The sequence below is a fragment of the Passer domesticus genome, chromosome Z (assembly GCF_036417665.1).
Source record: "Passer domesticus isolate bPasDom1 chromosome Z, bPasDom1.hap1, whole genome shotgun sequence".
NCBI lineage: Eukaryota > Metazoa > Chordata > Aves > Passeriformes > Passeridae > Passer > Passer domesticus.
In genome coordinates, this window is record NC_087512.1 from 35240082 (window position 1) to 35252334 (window position 12253).

A 12253-nucleotide genomic window follows, 5' to 3' on the forward strand; every position below is an offset into this window, starting at 1 on the left:
GTAGCTTTACTCTGGAATTTCCTCATATTTCTTGTTTTTACCAAGTTCCCATTTTCAGCAATGCTTTTTCCAATTTTATAGACAATACAGCTCAAGGAGAAAGATCTCCAGATGTAGATGTCCCTCCTTCCTATGCTACAACATCAGATTTAGACTGATGCTCCATTATGAAATGAAAATAAATACTAGTATCATTCTGGGCTTGCCAGGGTTAGTTTTGTCTCTCAATTGTCAGCTTCTCATATTCCCTTTCCTCTCATGTCATTGCATTCCGCTTCATTAAGCATTTGAAGAGTTTGCAACATCACTTGTGAAACAGGAGATGACCAATATGCCGCGTGCTGTGTATCATTCTGCATTAAGAGGAGGGACCACACGCTCAGACCAGGGGAAGACAGTGGCAGGTGTTCCAAATTTCTTGCTGAAAATGTATGAGAGGAACAAGCAACCAGGCATGACACCAGGCCTTGCAGGTAAGCTGTCACTTTCTTGAAGTAGACAAGTATGCATATTTTGAATCAACTTAAGAAACTATGTTTTATGCCCCTTAAATATGCTTGCACATTCTTTTGAATTCTTGGCTTTATTAAGTTAACCTTACTTTGCTTTGGGTTCTCCCTTGACTTTGAGTGCGCGCACTGACGTTTGTGTTCCCCTTCCCTCCCTCTTCCAGCTGGCATGTTGCTGTGTTTCGACCTCCCAGTCCACATGGGCAAGGATGGCAAGCCTATTAATCGATTTCTGGCCAGCAGGGGCCGCAATTTCCAACAAATGTTGGTTGCCCTCCTTCATGAGGTAAGTTGTTACTGGCTCTTCTTTGCTTTTTGAAACTATTACACCTCCTTCCCTGCTTTACTATCTCTTTTGTTTATGTGCATTGGGTATTGGTATCAGCTAGTGATGGCATATGTGAATGTATCATAATTAACTGAAGTTGTTGTGAGAGACATCTAGAATGATAGAATCATCAAGTCTGATCATCAGCCTACCACCGTGGTCACCCACCCTCACTAACTTAACATGTAAATTTTTTTTTAAGTGTTCACTGCTGAAATGCCTCTTCTGAAAATCAGGTGAACAAACAGGAGCTTTGCCTTTTTCTGCCTTGTAGACTGCTATTCATATATGCCTGATACCTGTCATTGTAGGTGAATAGCAGGCCTGAACAATGATGGGGTTTCTTGGGGAAACAATATCTACACCTTGCTAAGACTTGCCATTTTTTTCTGTCTCTTAAACATTTCAGCTCCTTGACCTATTAGGCTTGTGCCACCAAAACCATGCAGTTACCTTTAGTGTGGTTTTAGAAAAATGGCATGAAATAAGCCCTCACTTAATCATTATGGAAAATAAAGTGTGTGTAACAAAGTCTGTCAGAGAATTTTGAATTATGGTACTTTTGAATATCAAAGTTCATCTTTGAAAATTTTGGACAACAGTAAAAAAACAGTTCAACTGGATCCAGTGAAATAAGTGCTCATTTCCCAATGGGAGCAGCTTTTAACACAAGTGAAAGTGTATTAAACTTTTAAAAGTTTGTAAAATGATTCTATTAATACAGTCATTTTATATTTCTGTAGGAGCTACTTGCATGCATCTGAGGGGGTGATCTGGGACCTGATTTTGTTTTGTAACTGTCACCCAGATGTGAGGCATATCTGCTGTGAAGTTCTTGTATGATGCTATTAAAATGACTGATATCAAACACTCAGTTATGAAATAAGTATAACACAAGGTTTGAGTGGGAAGGTTGTGTGTGCAGAGTTTGGAGAGTTTTCTGTGTACAAGCTGAAAGTCTGACATTAGAACACAGGCATGTACCATGGGTAGTGCACATGGATTACATTCTGATCCTACGGTACACCTGCATGGCTCCCTCTGGGCTTTGCTGTCAGGTCCTCCTTCAGCATTTTCACATTATGTTTGTACTGGTTAACTTTCTGAATCTTTCTCGAGCGAGCAAGCCAGTTGCCTCTCTAACAAACTGTCTGCAGCCTAGTTTGACTGAAGTTTCCAGTCAAATGTGTGCCATGGTGAAGTTGGCTGCTTCTGGCTGTAACAGTCTTCTGGCTCTGTACCATCTCTCAAACTCTTCTGTTTTGCTAGCATATGCATACAAGCTTTCCATATAACATCTTAACAGTTTTGGTCCTTCACAACTGAAAAGACACAAAGAATAATAATCATATCTTATGTCCATAGTAACACCAGTGTCTGTGGATCCTAGTGGAATTTAGGTCAGGTGTACAAGGAAAAAAGCCAGTCTGCACCAGCTGGACTGGACTATAGAAATCCATCCCTGGCTCTGTATGATGAAGTCAGTGTCAATAGGATTATGAAGTACTATGGATGTCAAGTTCTTCTCTCAATCTAGAAAAATTTAGAAAACTCACCCTTGAACACTTATCTCAAGATATCTAACCATGTATGCAAATTTAATAGAAGTTTTCCATCTTGATATCTTTGCTGCCAAGGAATGAAAGCAGAAATGGACATTATGCTCCTCATTATCACAGGAGTGTCAATTAGTGAATGTTTTCTAACTATTTGGAAGCTCCAGTGGAGAGCACCAGGGAAAATCCACAGGGTTGTTTCATATGTCAGAGGAACAGATTCAGATTAATAAGTTGTGAATGAAGCATGAGCTTCCATAGTATCCAGAAGAAAAAGCTCTGCACTACATGTAATTGCTTCATTCAGAGAGACTTAAGTTCTGTGATAGTGGTTCTGAAGAAAAATGTGTTTAATTACACATTACCATAGAAGGCATGTATGAAGGTTTTATATCAGTCAAATTATAGTGGGATGCAGATCAGTTCTGAACTTGGTTTAAACACTTGCCTGTTGCCCTAAAGCATCAATTAAAATCCTGGTAAAAAAAATATTTGTGTGCAATAGCAGTGATTATAAAATCCAGCAGCATATCCAAACTTTACTTTCTGGTAAGAAAAGTGTGTACAAGCTGTCTTCTAGAAACAGAACCTTAAAATGGTTTGCCAGACAAAATATGGCCGTTTTGTTGTGGACAGTGTGGTGAACTGGATAAAGTTAATGAATACCTAGAATGACTGGAGACAGAAATATTTTACCTAGTCTCTCAGTACTTTACCAAGGTGATTGATTCAAGATGTAGTAAGGCTAAAAATAAATACAAATATTTTTATATTTTAAAGTTAAACACAAAATATCTTCAGACAATGCTAACTGCACCGTCTTAGCAAAAATCTACAGTAACTATAGATTTTTGATTTAAAAAATCAGTACTTCTGTTTTCAGTTTATACTGCTTTAAGAGTCAAAGCTTTTTTCCTGCTTTTTCCCTTTGTATGTAGAGACAAGGTGGTCAGAAAAGAGTTGTTCAGGTCTTTGAGTAGGTGAGAAGCAAGTCCCTGGGCTCATCACACTAAATTTCATACTTTAATGTTTGTTTGGTCCTCAATGTTCTTCTGAGGAACAGAGTTTAACAGTAAAGACAGGGAGCCTAAGCTATAAAACTGCCAAATTGGTCAAAGAAAATTTTGACTCAATTTCCTTGAGTCTCATTCCCTGCACACACCTCTCCAGCCAGCCAGCCAATATTTTCTTACACATAAATTGTGCACTTAAAAAACAATCTGAACTTCACTTGTCACCTTTGCCTGTGGTTGCTAGTATTAATTACTCAACACTTAGTCTAGCTGTTGTTACCCTTGATATCCAGTAATAGATGACAAGTAAAGGCAACAGGTTTCCTGTACTGAAGTAGCAGGTTGCAGTACTGCTTGTATGAAAATCTTCAGCAATATGTCCAGTCATTTTCAGTTGCAGATGAATTTTGAATGTTCTTTGTTATGTGAAGATGTTCAGTTCCCTCTTTCCTTCCTCATATTCCACATACATTCAAAATGTTTACTGCTATAAGGAGAGTTATTTAATGAAAAGCACCTCAGCAGTTCTATTGTCAACAAATACATAAACAAATTTAGGTGTTCCTGGTAGACCATATTGTCTTAGCTGCTTGAAATGTCACAAGATGCCTAAAGTTTTGTAATTAACTCCCGCATGAATATTATATATTCATACACTATTTTGCAGGCCTGCTTTTGTTGGCTTTCATAGGTGTAGATTAAATGGCAAACTTTATAAATCACTACAACATCAGTTAAACCTGAATCACAGAATCATTTAGGTTGGAGAAGACCTCATTGGTACCAATATTTGACCTGTCACCACTTTCTCATCTAGACCATAGCACTAAGTGCCACATTTAAACATTTGTGGAACACCTTCAGGGATGGTGAATATACCTGCTCCCTGGACAGTCCATTCCAATGCTTAACATTAAGAAATTCCTCCTGATATCCAGCCTGAGTCTTCCCTGGCACAGTTTGAACTATATACTCTTGTTCTGTCCCTAATTGTCTGGGAGAAAAGGTCAATCCCCACCTGGCTACACCTTCCTTCAGGTGGTTGTAGAGAGCAGTAAGGTCACAATGATCCTATTTTCTTCAGGCTACATAGCCCCAGCTCCCTCAGTCAGTCCTAACAAACAAGACTTGAGCTCCAGGTAATTCACCAGCTCTGCTGTCCTTCTCTGGACATGCTCCAGCACCTCAGCATTCTTCCTGAAGTGAGGGGCCCAGAAATTAGGACAGAAGTCAAAGGTGTTGTCTCCCCAGTTCCAAGGACACAGATACAATCACTGCTGTGGCCCTGCTGGCCACAATATTATTGATCCAGCCCTTCTTGGCCACCTGGGCACATGATGAGTCATGTTTAGCTGTCTGTTGACTAGCAGAATTAGATGAAATAGTCTAATGCACAAGTTTAAAATAATTCCAGACTGGAGGCAGAGGGGAAGACTGGACTTGCTGCAGGTTCCTCAGGAACCCGAGGAAAGCAATTCTAACTGGAGCCTTGACTTTTTGGAGAGATTGATGGGCAGACATGAGCAGGAGGTGTGAATATAATTTTAACTAAAAGGAAGAACTAGTGTTCATTAGTCATTATTAGCATGAGATTTCCTTGTTTTTACTACAGGTCATATTTGTATTGTCTGTCTGCAAGATGGAGTATGTTATCTTTTTTGATTGACTTTTAGGATGTTTTTATTTGTATAGGTGTATTAGTACTTATTCACAAGTCTTTCAGGTTCACTGAAAGCAGTGGGCATGGAGCTTTAGGATGGTCTTTTGTTTTTTGTTATAAAGTCCAAGTGAAGAAAGAATACCGACTGGTTTACATAGATAATTAGGGGCATAAAAAAGGTGTATAAGCAGGAAGACTCAGGAAAATAATTATACAGGGGAAGGTCTGTTATTTATCTTGATTAACAATTCTGCTTTTAGAAACTTCTAAGATCTTCACAAACAGTGAAAAAACATTTGCCAGTGTTGTTCAAGTGTTGTGCTAAGTGTTGTGCTTATTGCCTCATACAGTTCCACTGTCTCTCTGGGATCAATTACTTGTTGCACTGCCTCAAGCAACCATTTTTGACTGGCCTGGGTAATGAAGTTGAAAGTGACTTGGTGTGGGTAAAATCAGAAAAGAGAATAAAGTACATGATAATATTAATTTCCTACAACCATGTGTAATAGCCCATGGAAATGAGTCAATGTTTATCTGCAAGTCATAGACTGGACAACACAGATCGTGCATATATTAGATTTCATGTAACTGCTTCTAATCTTTCTGGTGTGTTGAACAGGTTAATATTCAGCCTTCTGAATGGCACCACTCCGTACTGCTGCCACAGACCTGGTTAGGATTTATGAGTCGAACTTACAGTGCAGTTCTGCAGGTAATTTTGAGATATATATTATTGTGGGCATTCATGCTTATTCAAGTGGGTTGGGTTTTAATTTTACCAGCAAAAGCACTTATACAAGTTACAAAAAAAGTAAAGCTTGAGGTGCCTGTTTATAATATTTATAAAAAAGAAATATAAATGGGTCTTCGGCTACTGAAAGCACAGTCTGGGATTCTTTGCAGAAGTGTACTTTCTATTTACAGTTCAGGTTCATGCAGGTTTGTTCATGTGTCTACTTAAAGAAAGTCTCACTTTTTAGAATTTTTAGAAGATGAAATTTTAGCTGGAGCTCTAACCTATTGCTTGGGTAGGAAGTTTGAAATAGTAGTACCATAAAGGAGACAGAAGCTATCAAGGGATGATTCATTAAAAAGAACTTCCCCTTAATAAGCATGTCATCCTGCTGGACTGTAAGAGACTCCTCTTTCAATTTTTTCAATCCTATCTAATGATTAAGAAGTCTTAAATTCTCTCTTTCATTAGGTTAGCTGAGCTGGTATCTAGACCAATGTAGTATAATTTGATTTTCAACAGGAAAATTATCTAAAAAAGGTTTAGCAAATAGCTTCCTTCCAGAATGCTTTCTTTGTGCTACTAGAAGGGCTTATTTGTTTGTATTTCCAGGCCACCTCAGCTGTTTTCAGCACAAGCAGCTCAGGTTACTGAATGAATTCTAGAAGCTTTGCTCCTTGTTTCACTGTGCAGCAAAACATAGGCTTCTCTCAATTGTTTTGAATTGTTTTCAAAACAATTTTTATCTTGACTGTCAACAAAATGTGAGATCCTGTACCAGGCCAGCCCTATTACAAAACAAGCAGCAGCTATCCAAATTGCAGGTTTAGGTCTTGGGAGACATTGTCTCTTGCATTTAATTACTTTCCTAATTTGCTTCCCTTCCAAGGCAAGATTTCACAAGAAGCTTAGCATGTACCAGATTTTTTTCTAAAGGATCTGTAGGACTTCTTGCTATTTTACAGGACAGTACAACCTATGTTTGTTGCTTCTTACTTAATCCTTACACTTTTGTAGTGCATTTCTTGGAGATGGCCAAAAGAGACTACAGTGTAAAATGAGTCATCTGGATAGTACATAAGTCAGTGTTTCTGAGCTGCTGTACTGCCTTCTTTTCAGTCAGTGTGTTGATGTACTCCTTTAATCTCTGTGGAGGGTCACTTTTTGAGTGAGACCTGGATTTTCAAGGTTCACTGTGTTGTATTTTCAGGTTGGTATGTACACCCAAATTACAAGCATTCAATACCTGAAAAATACAGCATGTATGCCTATATTTTTTCATTTAAGGTTTAATAATCTGGTAAGGAGCAGTAATTGACAAGCTAAACAAGTTAAGTTATAGTTCTCTCTGTTGGAGATGGTATATTAAAACAAAGCTGCTTTAGGTATTTTTAGATAACATATGTATGTTATAACATGTTACAACTGTCACCGTGTGGCTGAATTAAACATCTGTGGATATTATGCAAAGGCCCTTTTTTGCTTCTTTAACTTGGACTTTCCTAGCAGCAATTCAGGCTGCTACATATAATATGCTAGAGGGCAGAATCCATATCACCTCTTTCAATGTACAGAAAAAATGGTGTAGGAAATCACAGGGAGGTCAGAGTTATATAAAGTAAAAAAGGAGGAATTCTGCCTTATGTAGAGCATCAAGAAAGCTGTGTTTTGCTGTTAGAATCCATTTTAGCTATCAGGCTTCTAAAGCTCAGTCCATGATTGTTGTAGCCCTTCCCAAGGGAACTTGGGTCTGCATGTACTAGAATAAATGCCTCAGTGTTTGTGGTTGTTTGTGCCATCTGCAGTTTGTTTTTTTTACTCAGAACAAAAAATTACGGATTCTTCTCCTTCATATATTGTATATTACAGTGGGATCCCCTATGCAAAGCAGTCAAGGTCACTTACGAACTAGCCCTTAGGTTAGGCTCAATGTGTTACCTGAGTATTCTCTGAGGACATCTTATGATGTAAATAAAGTTTATAAGATCCATTTTTGACTGTTTTTGCAATTCTGCAGGGGAGGCAGGCAGAGCTGGAGATGCAGTTAAAACATGGAAAAGAGGATCCTGAAGAGGTGCAGTACAAACAATTTACAGCCTGGCTATGGTAAGGAACTGCCCATGTGCTCCTGACCATTTGTAGTGGCGGGCAGGGAGACAGAGGAGGACAAGATTTTAAAGCCTTTAATTTTACAATTTTAAAGACTGTATGAGCACTAATGAAAAAAAAAAAAACCAAAAACCAAAACAACAACAACAACAAAAAAACCCCAAAACTAAACAACAACTAACCACCAGATACCGTGACCATGATGGAATAAGGGAATGGCAAGAAAGAATATTGGGTCATTGTAAGGATTTCCATATGCATGAATTCACAGGTACCTTCTCCTCTACAGAGCCTGAGAACTTTGAAGGATGAGCAGTTGGAAAGAGTGAAATAATTCAGAGGTTTTATAGGATGTTAAAGGAGAAGGGTTATGCAAAGATTAAAATTTCCTTCTTGAGAGTTTAATGAGCTGTTTCACTGAAAATACCTTGATGAAAGAAATGCAAGTCACAATCTGACGTATGTCATGGTGAACTGATGCTAAGTTACCATTACTGTGTTTGAGAATGTTGTTTAAAAGGAAGCACATGATGCACACCCTAATCCATATTCTGCACAAATTCTGTTTCAGTCAGGTGAGAAGGGTCTGTCAGTTGGTCAGGATTTAGCCATATACGTGCATGGCCAGGAGAAGAAGGGGGGCAGTGGAAGGCTTTACAAGAGAAGAAAGCTATCTGTCCATGGACAGTATAAATATCTGGGTTTGTCCTTGCTCATAAGTGTATTGGAAGCAAAATATGTACAAAGCCAAAATGCGTGTTGTGTGTTTCAATCTAAAAGTCCCACTCAAGAAGAATTCAGAATTTGTACTGAATTCCAGCTAATTCTGGAATACAGGCTTGTAATGTAAGATCCATAATGCTACAGTGTTGTAGAAAAGATCCTTTATTAATGACTGATCCTTTTCTTGATAGGGTATAAGAAGGCCTGTAACAATGCTGCTTTCTAGATTTCTCCTGAAAGAATTTCTGCTCTTTATTTCCTAAATGGTGGTAATGTAAGCTATGTAACAAATGAACAGAATTCCCTTTATCAGGAAAAAAAATCAAAGCAGGAAATTAACTAGAGCCCATAGTAGCTTTAGTTTTTTTTTTCCAGTTCACAATTATTTGCTTGGTTCCTCAGGGTCCTAACTTCAGCAGCCGTTAAGCATTTTTGTTGCTCACTAGGGTTAACCTAATTGTGGACAATGTGGTATAAACTTTAGTGTTAACCCTTTGTTGTGTAAATTTTGTGAAAATTTTTGGTGCAATTTTGCATTGGTGTTTACCAAGTTGTAAATGCTTCTAGTGTGGTGACTTTGAAACTGTGTGCAAAGCAGTGTGATTGTGAAGGAACATCTGGGTAGGTTTCTTTGAAAGCTTGAGTGTAACTCAGTCTTATAATATACAGCTCTGTTTCAGGAGACATGCATTTTCAGTCTAAAGTTGCTTTTTTATGTAGAATGACATTCATGGCCATGACAGAATTGTATGTTTTAGAATAGAGGATCTCTCTCCTCATCCACACCTTTCAGTGTAGGAGATTGATTGCATCTCTGCTTCAGCCTTGATATGAATGCAAAACTAAACAATTGAAAACAAGTAGCCTGTTATAAATCAACTACAATAACATGTAAGAAATTGTAGCCACTCCTATAGCTTTAATTTAAATTGATTCAGGTTTATATACCATACCATAGCATAACTGCCTGTAGTGGTTTCCAGAAATAAAGTGTTGAATAAACTGTAATGCTTGTCCTTTATAAAACATTCAGGTTTCATTATGCTAGAACATAGCACAATGATCTGGAAACTTATATGTTTGATGTGCTCAAAGGCATATTTACGACTATTGCATGAATCAGCATTTTACAAAAAGTTGTATTAAGTCAAATAAGAGTCCTTTATAAAACACTGGGAGTGCACATGAGCATGAAGAAACTTGGGGTGGTCTGATTTATTACAGATTAAACGCTTGTAATTATTTTGTGGTAAGTCTTCTGATTGGCTGGTACAGTCGTTGACCTAGAACAGACTCATGTAAGACAAAAGAAGAATTTAGCTGAGTTCATGCTATACTGTAATGAACATTGTGTAAATTCTTTCTGTTCTCTTGCAGGGTCAGAGATATGTTGACCGATGTCATCAAAGGTGCTTCCAAGTAAGAACTGCTAAATTACTACAGATGATGGTTTTTTCCCATATTTTCAATAAAGAGTGGGACACTGTTCCTTTTTCTCCTAGATCTTGTTAAGATGATTTTTGCCTTCATTAAATTTAAAGTATCCAGGTTTCATGGGTGTGTGGATTTAGAAGTTTCTCTCTGAGGTACATAATGAAATGTTGTCTTTTAAAAGCTTAGGAAATTATTTAAGGCAAAAGATACTGAGAGACTTCAAAGAATTTAACAAAGTTAAATTTTACTAATTTTACTAATTATTTGCAAGTACTTCTTATCTCAGGGGAGGTAGTTTCACTGTTCCAAATGATGACATTCCACTAAGACTCATGTTTCTTGTTTTAAAAAGCAAAACAGAAATCCAGAAAATACTTTTACTGTGATAATGGCATCTTTGGATCTGGAATAAATGCTAGATTGGCAGTGTAGATATATTTTCACAGCAGCAATCAAGGAAGTTTTTAGAAATGGAAGACTGATGCAAAGAGTCTAGTGGCCTGTAAGTGGTCTTACACAGTCATATTGTTCAGGTACTTTTGTAAAATAATGTAAGAGAGTTCATCAGGATTATATTGCAGTTTGTTTTTCTGGGAATGACTAGAATATCAACATACTTCCTTATACAAAATTGAACACAGTTATGTTTTCTCTCTTTTTTGTCAGATTTTCTTTCTTGATTTCCTTAAAGGTTTGCATTGTCATAGAAGTGATGAATCCTATAATTTTCCATTATGTTAATGTTTTTTAGTGTAAGGAAATAATAAAAAACTTTTTTTTAAGCTGATAATAACGGCTTCTCTGCTAAATCTTCTCATGCTGTGAAGTGGCATCTTGCAATGAAGTGGCATCTGCCTCTCCAGCATTCTCCATTTGAAGATGTTTCTGTTTTGTCCTCTATGGAAATGGTACTAGCTAAGACCAACTGCTGCAAGTCCTTCTTGCTCTGCAGGGTAACATTCCTTATTATAGTGGAAGAAAACTTCTGTTTTTATACAGCTTCTTGTGTGCTAGCCTTTCTATAAAAGACAGACAAGAAAAAATAAAACTGAAACACTTCTTCCCTCCATTCTTTCTCTAATTCCTGAAGATGAAATGTACCAGATTGCTGCTGAGTTAGAAGCGAGCCCAGTGAAGTTGCTAGGAGCAAAGGCCTTCCCTCCTGGATCACAAGTAGCATAACTTTTCTGTTTTGAGATATGTTTTGTTGCCAGCATCTTTTTTATGTTTCTTAACTGTTTTTCTTTTTCTGTTCAGAGAAAGCCCTGTGGTGAAAGGAAACACTATTTTTGCTCTAACTGGCCTTGCAGTTGCTGTAGCCAAATATGAAAGCAGCCTTTCTTCAGACACTGAAGGGGTGCCTGAGGTGAGTGAATCTGGGAGAGGGTCCCTTTTCTTTGTGGAGTACAGAGAAGTAATATGACCAGGTGTTTGGGGAGGCTGGTAAGTGCGTGTGAAGTACTTTACATTTTCAAGTTCAAATTCCATCATACTCAGTGAATGCCATCTGTCAGATTCTGTGGTACTGGAGCATGTAGAGTATGTATGTGCCTTGTCACAAGAAACATAATGTCTAAATGGTCATTTATTTGACCATTTTGACAGATGAGATGGAGGTCACTCTATGGACACTGAAAGCCAGCCAAACTCTTTTTTCCTAATTTCATCGTTTTTGGCTCCACTGAATAGTACTTGATCAAAAGTAGTGTCTGGACAGCCAACACTGACAAGTAAATGATGCTACTTACACTACATAGGAATGACAAAATAATCTCATTCATGATGGATCACAGCTGGAACATCAGCAGCTGAGCTTCTGTTTAGGTAGAACTTGATTTAAGAAAAAATAATGATGACTATTTGGGTTTGATTTTTATAGACTGGACCTGATTTTATTCCTATGAAACACTGGATTTCCATGGTCACGGAGACCCTCTTGAGTATTGTGAATAGCCGCTACCAGCCTAAAGGTCAGGTCTTCCCATGGTTCTATCAGGTATGTGCTATGGTACTAAAGGCAAGGCAATATTTCATACCTGGAGTTCTAATAATGAAGTTTCCTGGTTCTGTTTGAGCTGTAGTAGTTAGAATAGGGGAAAATCAAGACTTTTCTTGCGGTTATTAATTTTCTTTCATTGTGCTTTCTGTTTGTGTTTGCTTGAAGTTTTTGTCTTTATTATCAAAATGG

General features: G+C 37.7%; 1 protein-coding gene across 4 annotated transcripts in view; it reads left to right on the forward strand.

Moving 5' to 3' along the window:
- The window catches only part of FOCAD (focadhesin), an 88714-nt gene that overhangs the window by 54624 nt on the left and 21837 nt on the right, over positions 1-12253 (forward strand). For all 4 annotated transcript variants that reach the window (XM_064405765.1, XM_064405768.1, XM_064405766.1 and 1 more), the window contains 7 exons: positions 285-473; positions 674-795; positions 5686-5778; positions 7817-7905; positions 10009-10050; positions 11323-11431; positions 11945-12061. In XM_064405765.1, coding sequence (XP_064261835.1) covers positions 285-473; positions 674-795; positions 5686-5778; positions 7817-7905; positions 10009-10050; positions 11323-11431; positions 11945-12061 — 761 coding nt within the window. The remainder of the gene's footprint in view (positions 1-284; positions 474-673; positions 796-5685; positions 5779-7816; positions 7906-10008; positions 10051-11322; positions 11432-11944; positions 12062-12253) is intronic.